The following is a 13,977-nucleotide window of genomic DNA, read 5'->3' on the forward strand; positions in this document are numbered from 1 at the left end:
TCCGTTGGTAACCAAAATCGAGTTTTCTGAGGTTTTTGTTTCTGCCAGGAGGTTCTTCAGCTACCTGAGAATCGACTTTCTGACGAAACCGTGAGAAAAAAGGAGAGAGAGCCAGAGGCGGGGGAAGAGGGGCTGAAGTTCGAGGTCAACACGACTCCCCCTCCTCCCCTTCCTTCTCCCCAACCACGACAAGCCCCCCTTCTTTTCTTTTCGCCATGTCTTCCACTCTCCTTGGAGTGGCAACCCTCGCTCTCGTCTCATCTACGACTTGGATCGTTCCCGCCTCAGCTGCCACCTACAATCTCGTCGAAGAACACTCAGGAGCAAGTGAGTCCTTCAATCCTCTTCCGACCTTTCTTTACCTCGCTCTCCAGCTTCCCTCTCTTCAATTTCGGAAGCGCTAACTTTTCCTTCTCTGCTTTGTAGCCTTCTTCAACGGATGGACTTTTGCTGACGCTCCGTGAGTGCACTGTTCGCTTGAGAAGGAAGGGCAGGGGAGTCCGCTCCCGAGGGAGTTCGACTTCTCTCGTCCCACCTTCCCTCCCTTCCACGCCGCTCCCCTCGCAGTGCGATTCAAGAGCTGAACACCTCTGGCTTTGGTTTCTATCCTCTCTAGCGATATCACCGTGAGTCCTTCTTGCAGCTCGGCCTTTTCTTGCTCCTCTCTCGCGACGTTGGTCACCCAAATCCGAATCTGAAACGCCTCGCTTCTTCCTTTGTTAGACTTCGGGAGACGTGCAGTATGTCAACTCGTCCAGCAACCCGTCTCTCGCGTACGTCAACGACGCTGGAAACGCTATCATCAAGGTGAGTTGAGAGTCTGCTCGCTCTTCCATCCGAAGGAAGCGCACCCAGCTGGGCTGAAGTTGACGACGCGTCGCTCTTCCTTTTGCTTTGCTTTCGGACAGGTCTCGACGGAAGAGGTCATCTGGAACAATAAGGTACCGATGAGCTCTCTTTTTGAGGAGGGAAGCGCTTGCTAACCCGCTCTACCCTTCTTCAGCGAAACAGTGTTCGCTTGGATCTTGACACCGCATACGACGTGGGCACCGTATGGGTTTTTGACGCCATCCACTTGCCGTACTCGTGCTCGACCTGGCCTGCGTTTTGGACGAAGAATGACCTGTGGCCAGTGGGAGGGTGAATATCGCAGCTCTTCGTTTCGTTCGGACGCGTCTTCGCTCGGCTGACCTTACCTTTTCTCTCGTTTTCCAGTGAGATCGACATTCTTGAAGGTATCAACCTGGCTGAGTCGAACCAGATGGCTCTTCACACCATCGCTGGGTTCGTTTCCTTGCATCATCAGACTCAAACTCGGCGCGTCGCCTCCTTTCCCCTTCTCACTTCGTTCACTCTCTTCCTTCCAGATGCACCCCCGCGAACGACGCTACGATGATTTCTGGAGGTACTATCGGAGACCAAAACTGCAACAACACCATTGGGTGAGTTCATACGGTTCCCGAAGGAAGAAGAGGAAAGGGGATGGAGACGCGTGCTGACCTTTGTTTCTCTTTCCTCCTCCCTTCGCAGAGCTGGCTGCACTGTCAAGCAGACCGCCACCAACTCTTACGGTACCGAGTTTAACTCTGCAGGAGGAGGAGTGTGGGTGACTGAGCTCGCTACGACGGTACGTTCTACTCGACTTCGAGCGGGGACGGAGGATCGAGGGCTGACTTTCCTTCCACCGCCTCCGTTTGTTTACAGGGAATCTCGATTTGGTTTTACAGCCGAGCCGACAGTAAGCTTTCGTTTATCCTCGATTCAGATGGAAGATAGATTCTGACTTTGACCCCAACCTCCAGTCCCCTCCGCCGTCACGAAAAGTGCCACCTCCCTCGACACTTCGATCCTCGGGACTCCCGTCGCCTTCTGGCCTTCTACTGGGTGCTCTCCTATTTCGGACTATATCTCGAAGCAAAGGGCGGTGATTGACATGTAAGTCTCTCCTGCTTTATAGGAGATCTCCCCAATCGACGCGACTGACGCTTTTCTTCTCTTGTTCGAAACTGAAGTACTCTCTGTGGAGTCTGGGCTGGAACGAACGCTTCTCTGATTGAGAACGGATGCGCCCAACCTGTTTGGCCCAACGATTCTTGCTACACCACCTACGTTTTGAACTCGACGAATGTTCGTTCTCGATCTCCTCCCTCCGTCTGTCCTTCTTTCTCTCACGCTGATTCCCTCCTTTTCGTTCTACTTCCTCCTCCCAGTACGTCGACGCCTACTTCGAGATCTCCTACATGTCCATCTTCAGCAGCAACGCCGACGTTCAATCCGTTTCCAACGTCCCCGTCGCTTCGCAAACTGGATCGTCGTCCGCTTCGAAGACTTCAGGATCTGCTAGTACTTCCTCCACTGGGACCGCCGCCGTTGGATCGACTGGAGGAGCCTTCGTCAGGATCGGAGGAGCCGGAGGAGCCTGGGCTGGAGCTTTGGTCGTTGGCGCCGTCGTGGGAGGACTCGTCTTTCCCCTCTAGAGCTGGGGGTTTCGTTTTGATTTCATCTCTCCTTGGACCTTTTTAGAGACTGTTTTGATACCCTTTCAGCTTTACACCCTCTTGAATATCTTAACTTGCCCTCTCTTTCTTCTTTGATCGATTTGTTGCCTTTGATGCATCATGGACCTTCTTTCTTGCGCGTCGCGTCGAGAAAAACGAGCTCGTCGACGAAGTCCGACTTGATCAACGGAGGCATGGGATCATCATTTAAGCTGATATTAAGTATGTATCTACTAGTCCGGTATCGTTCTTATCTCGGGTATCTACGAAGCTACGAGCTGGCGGGGGGAGGGAGATCAGGAGGAGGAGCGGTCGGACGAGAGAGGGTTCTCCTTCGCTCAGGGTGAGGGAAGTAGGGCTGGAGGAGGAAACGAGGAACGAGAGAAGAAGGTCAGAGAAGGTTTTTGAGGTCAAGGTAAATAAGTCAACTCACCGTGAATCTCCTCTCCGCAATCAAAGGCGTCGCCTCGTCGAAGGGAGTCTCGTCTCCGCCTCCTCCAAGCGGCGCGTCCTCCTCCTCCGGATCTTCCTCCGAAGACTGGTCGTCGTCCAACATGATCACGCCTGTAGCGGGGTCGAAGCTCAGCCTCTTGTGAAGCTTCGCTCGGTCAGGTCTTCCTCCCTCCCTCGCTCCAGCTCCAAAAGCAGAATCCTCCCAAGGATTCTCAATTCCTCCTCCATCGAAGAACCTTCCTCCGCTCGTACTAGCTTCGAGTCGTTCTCCACTCCCGTTCGTTGGTTCCTGGACGAGATCAGGCCTAGAGACGGCTGCTGGACTTCCAGTGACTTTCCTGCGAAGGCGAGAGACTTTTCGGCGGAGGGAGAGGGCGACGGACACCTCCTTTTTGTTCTTGTTGACGGCGGTCGTGGAAGTGACGGTTTGGGAGAGGAGGGACTCGGAAGATCGAAGAGGGAGCCAGGGAGTGGGAAGAACTCCTGCGAGGGCGGGGTGGGCGTATCTGAGAGAGATGAAGGAACCAGGGAGAGGGAGCGGGAAGAGGGTCAGCAAGACGCGTCTGCGGCTCGTTTGAAGGTTCGCGAAAAAGGGACGAGACGATTACGAACCGACGACGACCTGTGTTGAGGACTCCAGGGTAATATCCTCCCATCGGAGGTTGAGACTGAAGGCGTAAAAAAGGACGAAAGGAGGGTCAGTTTCGACCGCGTCTCGGCGACAAAGGTAAGAGGACGACGACGCACATAATCCGTTCGTTCATCAGCGGGAGCAAGGTACAGATCCTCTTGGTTTACAGCATATCGTCGTCGATTCAGGTTCCTGGGATAACGTCAAAGCAACAGAGCCGAGCTCATCAGTGTCGTCCTCGGCTCTTCCTGTCTCCCTACTCGTCCGAAGGACTAACGTCTGCGACCTCGTCACCCCCGAATCTCCCTCGGGCTCTCCAGCAGTCCTCATCACACTCTCCGCTCCTTCTCCCCTCTGCACATCGGCAATCAACGTCAAGCTAACGTTATCGCACAACGGCTCGAACGTCTTGAAAGTCCTCCAGGTCCAGAAGATCGTGATGGCTACGAGAGGGAGAGTGGCGGCTGAGGTCTTCCACGCTCCGTCGAGGGTGAAGAGTCCGACCATGAAGAGCTGGAAGCTGCAAGAGGAAGGATCGTTCAGGACTTGAGACGAGAAAGGCAGATGGAAAGGAAGAGAAGAGGGAAAGAAGGGGACTGACATGACGACTCCGAGAAGCAAGCGAGAGAAGGTGATAGGCCAGGCCTGCCCTGCTGATTCGTAGGGCTTGTAGTAGACGAAGAGGAGTTTTTGCTTGTAGACGAGGTCTGATGGGGAAAGGAGGGAGAAAGATGATCGTCAGCTCGACAGTCTGCCCGTTTCCTTGCTTCCTTCGTTCGAAGTGGGACTCACAGCCGATTCCGAAGTAAAGAGCTCCAAAAACGAGGATGAGCGGCGAGATGACCGAGTAGATGATGGTGATGCAGAAGATGAGAATCGCTTGAGGGTAGACTGAGAAACGAACACGAACAGGACGGAAAGTCGGTGAGGGGAGAGAGACGAGACGGTTTCTTTGATTGCTCGATGCTTACCGGTTCCGTCTGTCGAGGCAAATCGAGTGCGAAAAGAAGCGGAGTCAGCAAAAGCATGTCCACGAAGAACAGAGAAATAAGGGCTCACAGTTCAGCATCGGAGGAGCGTTCAACTCGGCAAAGTCTGCTCAACGAAACCAAGAAACCTGATCAGCTCTCGTTCTTCCTCCCCTCGTCTCAGAGCAACGAACGAACCTCTAGGAGTCCTCGTGTAGAACATTCTCGAAAAGGCGAGCGAAGCTACCGTCCCAAGGTTCAGAAGCTGGAAGGGCATCACTGACGAAAGAAAAACGAAACGAGGAAGTCAGTCTCGTCGTCGTCGGCGCGTCGAAATTATCGAGACGACTCACTTCCGATAGCCTGAAGCATCGTGTACGAGAGGAAAAAATGCTTTGCGTTTCCGGCTCGAAGCGACATGGCGATCTTCTCGGGAATCTGGGAACGTTCGAAAAAAGGGGAGGCAGGATGGAAGACGCGTGAGCTTGGGCTTCGAGTACGACGATAGACAGAGAGGAGAACGAACCTTCAAAGGGCTATCCGAGTAATCTCGTAGAAGATCCCAGTACGATGAAGTGGCGTTCCAAACGAAAATGACCGAGATGAGGAGGAAGAGGAAGTATCTGCAAGGGAGCGAAGGAACGCACGAACGAGTGTCAGTTTCGAGCGGACGTAAAGAGGAAAGAACAAAGAAGATGTTTACTGACTTCTTGAGCAACGAATATTCAATCCAACTCCTAGCCTGGAACCCTTGCCCGTAGCTGAGACCTGCGTTCGAACCGAGACGAAACAAAGAGCAACGCGTCGGTCGCTCTCTTCATCCTCTTCCCATCTGTTTCCTCTTCGGCCACTTCGTTCTACTCACCTTCCAACAAGAACGGCAACACCGCGTTCACAGCAATGATAGCCGTCGAAGGAAGCGTATTCTGAACGAAGGCCTGCAGATGAGGCGACATGTCGATGAGTTTGGCGAGCCAGGGAGCGATCCGTTTGAGTTCCTCGTAAGAGAGGAGAGTGGCGAGAAGGACGACGGGAGCTACGAGGCGAGAAGGAGGACGAATAAAAGTTTGTCAGAGCGAGAAGAAACCGAGTAACAGGGAGACGAAGGAGAGAGACGGAGAAAGGGAAAGGTGAGGAGGGACGAGAGACGCACTTAACCAGAAGATGAGCAGGATCGCCGTCGAAGAAGTGATCAGGATATCACGGATCCATCGGTTCGACTCAGACTTTCCAACGTTGGGCCAGACGACTGAAGAGAGCGAGAGACGAAACAAAACGAAGGATCAGCGAATCCGAACCCCCGACGGGTCGAACCAGCGAAAAGAAGACGAACTGTCTCTCGGTTCCGGAGCCTGCACCGTCACGATCTGATCAGGAGTAGGCGAATGAGTAACTTGGGTTGCTATTTGCTAGAAAACAACCCAGAAGGAAACGATCGAAAAATAAGTCAGTTCCTCGAACCAAACCCGATCTAAATCGACGCGTCTCCCAGCCTCCTTCTCTTCGGTACTCGGTACTCACAGCATGCTGCATACTCTCAAACGTCACAAACGCTGCTCCCGTAGCTTCAAATCTCCCCGCTCTCCTCTTCCTCCTCACCGCCTCATCGCACCTCTCGAACACGCCCTCCCACCACTCGATCTCATCCACCCACTTCCTCCAGAAACACCACCCGTTCCCTCCCTCTCGGATCCTAGGTCTCTTCCTTCCCTCGATCTCCAACCTCTCCTTCTTCCCACCGACCTCGGCTGAAGGTGAACTCGCTGTTGCAGCAGGTGAGGAGGTGACGTTGGGAAGTCCGGTGTGGTTGTTGTGCGAGTTGGTCGGAGGGGAAGGAGGGAGGTATTCCGGGATCGACGAAGGGTTCCCGACGAAGCTTACCCAGGCTGCTTCGAGGTTGAGGAGGGCCTCGGTTCGTTTGGCGAGCAAGGGGGAGAGGGAAGCGATGGATCGAACGACCGAGACGGATTCCACTGGCCAGGAGAGAGCTTCGAAGTAGGAGGCTAGAGCTCGATCTCCTCGCTACCAAAGTCAACAACGAGAACGAAGACAAGTTAGCTCTCTCGAAGACGTCAAAGGAAAGAGGTGAAGCAGACTCACGAGATGCCTAGGAAGATTTGAACACATCACCGTCCTCCCAGAGATCGAATGAACCAACTCCAAACTGAACATCTGCCTGTTCCTGATGAACCTCTTGAAGTTTCCGTAGGCGAAGTAGAGAGCGAGGAGGGAGAAGAGGTAGGTGAAGAGGAGCTGAAGGGTGAGGGAGGCGTTGGCCGTGTCGAGCAGACCGAGGAGGACATTGTCGGAGGGCAAGGTCGCGTTTCGACCTGGACGAGTTGGGAGGAGGATGGGAGGGAGTTTGTGGGTTCGGGTGTTGATCATCCACGAGGATAGGGTATTGGAGGTAGTGGTGGTAGAGTTATCGTCGTCGTCAGGGTGGGAATCGACTGATCCATAGACCTGAAAACAACAACGAGGGGAGGGGGGGGTCAGGACAGGGGAACAGGAGAAGGAGGGAGACAAGGAGGGTAGTAAGCTCACGCTGAGGTTGAAAGGAACCAGAACGACAGCTGCAGCTATGGAGCAGGTGCTGAAGAAGAAGAAGGACATCTTGAAGAAGTTGAGGAGCTAGAAACGCGAAGCAGAGAGGAAGGGGGTTCAGCTCCAACGAGCTCATTCGACAAACGCTCTTCTCCGTGGACTCACCACAGCTGCATCCAACCCTACAACTTGAAGAACTGTGAACTCTGATGTTCTCAAAGTAGGCACTATCCAACCGAAGAAGCGATGGCTTGAATCGTAGGCATGGGCTTCAGAGGGGGAGAAGCCTGCGAAACAAAACGAAACGAGAGTGTCAGCTCGAGCTTCCTTCCTTCCTCGATCTCTCTTCCTCTTCCTCTGCTCCTCCTTCGAAGCGCGCCGACTAAAGCTCGACGCGTGAGTGACTGACCTTTCAGCTTTGTCCTCGGAGCATAAAGGAGCGTGTACCTCGTCCTCAAGAAGCAGAACAGCAGGAAGGACGTCAACCCAAGGACGACTGAGAGCTGCAGTTGTACGCTGAACCAAGGGCCAGAGAATTGGCCTGCAAGGACAGATATCTCAAAGTCAGCTAGGCAAGATAAGAGCTGAGAGAAGGAGGTCAAGAAACTCACGAGAAGTAGGCAATCCAGGGACGGGTTCTGACGTTCACCGAGGAGGCAAGGAAAGGAGGAAGGAGCGTCGAACGATCAGCTCTCTCTCCTCTCTTTCTCTCTCTCCTCACTTCTCTACAGCTGTACGAGTGCACTCACTAGGTTTACCGTCCCCGTCATCCAAGAGTGAAGTCCAGAGATCCATCTTCAGAAAAGTGTGCTTGAAACGGAGTGAGCGTTGGGGGGTCGAAAGGGAAGGAGGGAGGAAGGAGGAGGTGGAAGCGAGCTCGACCCCTCCTGCGATGACCCGTTTGAGCAGTTGATTTTCGTAGAGACGGTCGAAGAGAGAGGGGAAAAAAAAACGCATAGTATGGTAAGAAGGATGGTCGTTAACAAAACGGTAGATAAAAACCCAAACGAGATGAAGAAAAGAGAAGGAGCGAAAACGAAACGAACGCAAAAGTGTAAAAAGAAACATCCGACGACCCTCCTCGCTCCGTCACTACTCCTCGAGAATCCTCATCGCTCCCGCTCGATCCCTGAGGTAGAGAGCCTTGTACTTGACCGTCCTGTAAGAGACGGACATTCGAAGGTTGAGGAGGAACGCTTTGGCTGCTGTTCGTCCCAGATCGGCTGCTCGGGCGTCGACTGGTTTCAAACGAGCAAAAGAAGGTCAGTTCTCGTCGAGAACAAGGAGAAGAAGATAGAGGGAAATGGTAAGGAGGAATTAGGACTCACCAATCTTCTTATCACAATCCACAATCGCCTCCTCGAGAGGACTCATGATGGGCATCGCGTCGATCTCCGTTCTCGTCAACCCAGCTCGAACGCTTCCGCCAACAGAAGCAGCGACGCTTCCTGCCCTACTCCCAGGCACACTCCCACTCGGCACGTCCTTCATCTCGACCTCTCCTTCCTCCACCTCCTGCTCCTGCTCCATCCCAAGACTCGCTTCAGCCTGAGCCTGATCGATCCTCCTCCTCTCGAACAGGTACACTCGGTGAAGGTCCGAGAGAACGAGTGTGAGGATCTTGATGGAAGCGACGAGTTGATCGTAGTCGGTCTGGCTGTCGATGTAGAAGTTGGAGCGAGGGACCTTGTCGGATCGTTGGGAGAGGAGGGAGAGGAGGGACGGGAAGGAAGGGGAGGTGATGTAGGTTTCCTGTTTGAACAAAACGAAGCATTGGTCAGGACGAGAAGCAAGAGGAGGAAGGGAGGGTGAGAGAAAGATACGGAGAACGAACCTCATCGAGGGACGTTCGACCAAGGAAGATGACTCCGAGACCGACGATGAGACGCGACGCCTTCCTTCCTGCTCGAGGGAGGACGCTGAGGAGAGCGTGTTTGAAGGTGAGCTTGAACGGAGTGGTAAGTTCGTTGAGTTGTTGGCAGATGGCCATTTCCTGTTCGGCGGGAAAGAAGATAAGAAGGAAGATCAGCGACAGATCGACGACGAAACGATGGGAGACGAGAAGAGGAGAAGAACGAACCTCCTCGATGATTGAAGACGAATCGATCATAGCAGCGAGAGCGGTCGAGATGTTATTCTTGAGACTGATGCTGGAGGACTTCTCGAGGGAGATGACGGCGAGCAGAGGGACGAAGAGCTGGATGGCCGAAGTCGAGAGGATGTGATTTCTGTTCGACGCGTCAAAGGGAAGAGGACTGTCAGCTCTCTCCGTTCGGACAACGACTTCAAAAGCTCCTTCCAACGGCGAAATAACTCACCTAGTAGCAGCCTCGATAACCTGAGTCAAGCAGCTGATCGCTCGATCCCTACTCGTCGCACTCATCGGGAAAATCGCACCCTGAGCAACAGCAGCCTCGACGGGAGTCGCCTGCTCCTCGACTCGAGCTTTACTCGTCGTCGACAGACTTGTGAGAAGCTGGGCCTTGATTCCGATGGCTTTGAAGGCAGAGGTGAGGAGTCGGACGAGAGTCTTCGAGTCGATAACGGGGCTCTCGGAGGTGGATTCGGCGAGGAGGACGAGAGCTGGAGCGAGCGTGAGGCGAGAGATGTTGTGGTTGGGAGTGAGGGTAGCTGTGGTGAAGAAGATTAAAAAAGGGGACGGTCAGCCGTGGGGAGGAAGGAGGAAGAAGAAGGGAAAAAGGACGAACCAGTCTCGATGAGGGAAACAAGAAGCTTCTCCTTGTCCTCGATGGTGTGAAGGCATTGCTGGAGAGCACCGCACATGAGGTAGGTAGCGAAGGCTCGTTCATCTGTTTGTCGTCGAGAGAAAGGAAGAGAGGTCAGCGTTCGTTTGAGACCGTAGGAGGGGAGGATGCGTACCTCGAAGAGCGACAGCCTCCATCAGCAGCGTGAATGACGGATTCTCCGATTGACCTTCGAGTCGGATGTAGTTCCACTGGCCAAACCACAAAGTAGAGAGGGGAGGATCAGCTCCGAGTACTCGAAGGACGCGTCGAACGAAAGAAACAACTCACCTCTCCCTCAACAAACGTCACTCCCGAATCCTTGATCTTCCCATTCCCCCAAGCCCAGCACCCAGTCCACCCACCCAACCCTCTCGCCTTCTTCTCCCTCTTCTCCCTCTTCTCAGCCCTCTTCTCCGACTTATCGTTCCCCAGCAACTCCTTGATCTGATCCGCTGCCTCCTCTCCCAGCAGATCCGCCGTCTCCTCCTCGACGCTCTCCTCCGAATCCGACGACGAAGAGTCATCCTCGTCTGACGAGACTGAGCTGTGTCGATCTGTCGACGGCGTAGGGTAGGTTCCAGACTTTCCCTTCCCTCCTCGTCGAGAGGATTCCTCGTCCTCGTCGTCTGCGTCCTCGTCGTCGTCGTCGTCCGAAGAGAGGTCCATCTTCGTCCTCTTGAAGTATTCGAGCTTGTCGAGGTTGGCCTGTCGATCCTGGGTGCTCTTGATGAGAGCCTTGAATCGGGTGGCATCTGCTCGAGCTGAGGCACTTCCTGGAGCGGTGGAGACTGGAGTGGGAGCTTTGAAGCGAGGGACGGATCCGACGGGGTTGGTGGATCGAGACGCACGAGCGGAGGTGGATTGGGAGGGAGTAGCGAGAACGGAGGTGGTGGGCTTGGATCGAAGAATGGGCTTGGTAGGTGAGGTAGAAGTTCTGAAAGCAAGAAGGGAGAGAGAGTGAATCAGCAACGAGAAGGGCAGAGGCGAGAAGGAAAAGAGAGACGCGTCGACTAACCGGCTCGTTTCGTTCCTCTCCGTCAGAACTCCCTTCCCCTTCCCCAATCCCACCCTACTCTCCAGCCTATCAAACTCGTCACTATCGTCGGTCAACTCGTCCACACAGGCTACCACGTCGCTATCGGAATCGAGGTTACTGTCCGAGTCGAGCGCCAACTTCTTGACTCCAGCCTCGGGTGCTTCCTTCCTGGCGGCCTCCTCAGCTTCCCTTCGGATCCGCTCCGCCAGACCCTGCGTCCGAGGTGAAGCGTTGGCGAGGGCGTTGGACGTGGAGGCGATGTTGTTTCGAACGGGGGAGGAGAAGAGGGTTCCGGTGGTTCGAGAGGAGGACGAAGTCATGGTGATGTCCCCAAGGTTGTCTCGAGCTGGAGTGGAAGGGATTCCCGAAAGTCGAGCGTTGGTCCGTTGGAGAGAGGCTTGCTCGAAGGATTCGTCGAAGGTAGGAGCAGAGGGAAGGATGCCGGACACCTCCTCGAGCGATTCATCCTCGTCCATTGGAGCGGGCCCGTCGACGACCTCGGAAACGACCTCAGCGTGCTGTGGAGAGACAAACGAGAGAGCGAAGTCAGACCGAGCTCGTAGGTAGCGTATATGCACTCGTCCAAGCTCGAAGAAGGCGGGAAAGAGGTACTCACAGGTCGCAGAGGCTCAGCGTCTCCCTCTCCCTTCTCGCTGCTGCTGATGATCTCGTCCGAATCGTCCTCTTCACCATCCACCACCACCACATCGTCGCTCAAGGGTCCATCGGCGAACCTGACTGGGAGAGGAGTGAGAGGACTGTCGAGTCCACCGAAGATCTTGGCCGAGAGGGTATCAGGAGTGACCTCCCGAGCGAGCTGAGCCGACGGCTTCGAAGAGGAGGAGGCGAGAGCGTTGAGCTCGAGCTGCTTGACTGGCGACGAGGAAGGAGGATGAACCGCGACTGCGACGGGGATGATTGCTGATTCCTCTGCTGGTTCCGCCATCTCCTCGTCGGAATCCGTGAGAACAGCCTCTGACTCGGAGAGGTGGGGAGAGTAGTGGATGACCTCTCGAATCCTGCCGGAGGGAGAGGGAGCGTTGAGGTCGATGCGAGTCGGATCTCGAGCTGGGGAAGCGGGTGTTTTGGATCGACGGTTTGGTGATGGGAGATGAGCTGGGAGCGAGCTGAGTTTGGTTGAAGAAGGGGAAGGAAGGGAGAGGGTCGAGGTGGAGTGGACGGCGGCGAGCTTCGATTTCTGAGGGGACGGGGAGGAAGGTCGAGGTTTCTTGGAGAGGGATGGGAGGTTCTGCTGCTGCTTTTGATTCCTAGGATATTCCCTTCGCTTCCCTTTGTCCATCTTAGCACCGGATCGACCGTCTCCAGATCCACTCTCGTCGTCTCTCGACCTCTGAGAGAAAGCGAGGCTTCCTTCTCGTCTACCTCCGGCTCCCTTCCTCTTCGATCCACCAGCTCCCATCCCTCGACCTCTAGAGATCGACCCATCCTCCGACGACTCGTTGGCTTCCTCGGGGTGTTCCGGTAGAGAGTGGTGCTGTTTGAGAGGGGAGGGGGCCATCTTGCGAGTGGATTGAGCTGAGGGAGGAAGCTGAGGAGCTCGTGGCTTGGAAGAAGATGAAGTTGAAGAGATTGAGGATAGGGAAGAGGAGGAGGAGGAGGCTGATGAGGTCGTTTTCCCTAGCTTTGAAGGGCGAGAGGAAGGGGGAGATCCTGCTGGACGAGGCTTGACGGACGAAGACGAGGAGGAGGAGGGAGGAAGGGGAGCCATGACCGTGCTCGAAGAGGAAGGAGAAGACGAAGGCGGATTCTGTCTTCGAGAGAAGAAGGAGGTGATGGAGGATTGATTCGAGGAAGAAGGAGGAGATGACTGTAGAAGGAGGAAGGTGCGGGACGAAGAAAAAGGAGGAGGTGGAAGGGGGAACGCGTCGAAGGAGGAGGAAGGGAAGGAATCCGAGACCAGTCAGCTTCCCTTCTGTAGAACTGGGGAGGGGAAGATGGAGGGCTAAGGATAAGGTTCAGAGACTGACCTTTTTCTTGTCCTTGGAAGAGGGGGTGGGAGCCATGCACTAGAGAAAGGAAGCCTGTGTTCGTTGATGAATGGTGGAGGAGAGGAGGTGAGCTCGCGTTTCTTCGAGCAAAAGAAGAGTCTCCTTTCTTTCTTTTTTTATATCGTTAACGTCCATCTCAGTCGAAACTGCTCTTGAGAGAAAGGCACTGAGGTGCTCAGCTGGTGCTGAGAAGGCCATAATTTCCTCGAAAGAAGGGGGAGAGGGGAGGGGAGGAGATGCGACGCGTCGAACTGATTCCAGCCGTCTTGAGAAGAGAGAGCCTGCGCCAGCAGAGGTAGGACCCGATGCTCTTCGCAGTACGTCCACCAGATGTGGAGGAAACGGGACAGACGAACGGGCATCAGGCAGGTCGGCTTTGAGACGCGTCGTCAGATGAAGAACAAGCGAGCGAAAGAAAGGAGGACGAGGTGTTTGGGCTTCAAGGATCCTTTGGTCGAAGTACTCGAATAGCTCCTTGAGTTGGATCAACTGAATATGACGTGTGCAACTGAAGATGAAGAAATTGAGGGGAGGGAAAGAAGGTGAGCCCAGGTTCGACTAGTTTTGACTTTCCTGGGGGCAGTTCTCCTTTGATCGCGTCTCGCCATCTCAAGAAGAGTTCACCAGCTATACTCACTGGTATGGATGACTCGAAACCGAGGCAGGTTTTTCTCAGTACGAGTTAGCGAGCTGTATGCGCAAGGAGGAAGGGATGTACGACGCTCTTTTGTTCGGGTTCTGCTTGACAGCAAGAGCCAGACTCGAACCAGTCCTTATTATCGATTTCTAACTCTTTGAATTCTAATAATGACGGAAATCGATAAGAAGGACTGGTCGCAAACTCGGCGGGTTTCGCTGAAGCCCCCTCCCCGAAGGGGGTCGTTTTTGCCTCACCTCCTTCGATTTCGATAAAAATGGTACGAGCCCTACTAGATACTGATTCGAGTACTTGGGTGAAATTTCAGCCCAAGTTGTTCAGAAGGGAGGCGAAAAATCGACAGTGAAAGCTCCCAGAGAACCCCTGTGCGGTGCGAGCTCGTCCAAGCGAGCTGAAGCTCACCTTCCTTCTCCCCTTCAACGTCGACAAGCTC

The 13,977-nt window shown here is 54.4% G+C and overlaps 3 protein-coding genes across 3 annotated transcripts; 1 reads left to right on the top strand and 2 right to left on the bottom strand.

Moving 5' to 3' along the window:
- The first annotated feature begins 184 nt into the window (after window positions 1-184).
- On the top strand, window positions 185-2,632 carry BDY24DRAFT_397048 (uncharacterized protein). Its single transcript, XM_076641513.1, has 13 exons — window positions 185-327; window positions 427-460; window positions 617-626; window positions 724-807; window positions 909-941; window positions 1,004-1,140; window positions 1,216-1,284; window positions 1,368-1,442; window positions 1,531-1,627; window positions 1,705-1,738; window positions 1,803-1,935; window positions 2,013-2,127; window positions 2,211-2,632. Exons 1-13 carry the CDS (start codon window positions 216-218, stop codon window positions 2,475-2,477), a joined length of 1,200 nt encoding a protein of 399 aa, XP_076494369.1. The 5' UTR covers window positions 185-215; the 3' UTR covers window positions 2,478-2,632.
- Window positions 2,633-2,677: 45 nt separating this feature from the next.
- On the bottom strand, window positions 2,678-7,924 carry BDY24DRAFT_397054 (uncharacterized protein). Its single transcript, XM_076641514.1, has 23 exons — window positions 7,844-7,924; window positions 7,706-7,732; window positions 7,504-7,635; window positions 7,260-7,381; window positions 7,095-7,181; window positions 6,651-7,013; window positions 6,072-6,572; window positions 5,884-5,959; window positions 5,704-5,799; window positions 5,416-5,586; window positions 5,258-5,318; window positions 5,077-5,173; window positions 4,904-4,988; window positions 4,749-4,829; window positions 4,642-4,677; window positions 4,554-4,562; window positions 4,375-4,473; window positions 4,184-4,289; window positions 3,860-4,102; window positions 3,699-3,774; window positions 3,564-3,619; window positions 2,932-3,457; window positions 2,678-2,856 (listed from the first exon to the last, which is right to left on the bottom strand). Exons 1-23 carry the CDS (start codon window positions 7,887-7,889, stop codon window positions 2,770-2,772), a joined length of 3,183 nt encoding a protein of 1,060 aa, XP_076494370.1. The 5' UTR covers window positions 7,890-7,924; the 3' UTR covers window positions 2,678-2,769.
- Window positions 7,925-8,027: 103 nt separating this feature from the next.
- On the bottom strand, window positions 8,028-10,209 carry BDY24DRAFT_397056 (uncharacterized protein). Its single transcript, XM_076641515.1, has 8 exons — window positions 10,130-10,209; window positions 9,975-10,050; window positions 9,803-9,904; window positions 9,413-9,725; window positions 9,175-9,322; window positions 8,929-9,087; window positions 8,423-8,846; window positions 8,028-8,332 (listed from the first exon to the last, which is right to left on the bottom strand). The coding sequence occupies exons 2-8, from the start codon at window positions 9,994-9,996 to the stop codon at window positions 8,187-8,189; spliced, it is 1,314 nt and encodes a 437-aa protein (XP_076494371.1). The 5' UTR covers window positions 9,997-10,050; window positions 10,130-10,209; the 3' UTR covers window positions 8,028-8,186.
- Window positions 10,210-13,977: the final 3,768 nt, after the last annotated feature.

This window comes from Mrakia frigida (genome assembly GCF_051309035.1).
Source record: "Mrakia frigida strain ATCC 22029 unplaced genomic scaffold BDY24scaffold_27, whole genome shotgun sequence".
NCBI lineage: Eukaryota > Fungi > Basidiomycota > Tremellomycetes > Cystofilobasidiales > Mrakiaceae > Mrakia > Mrakia frigida.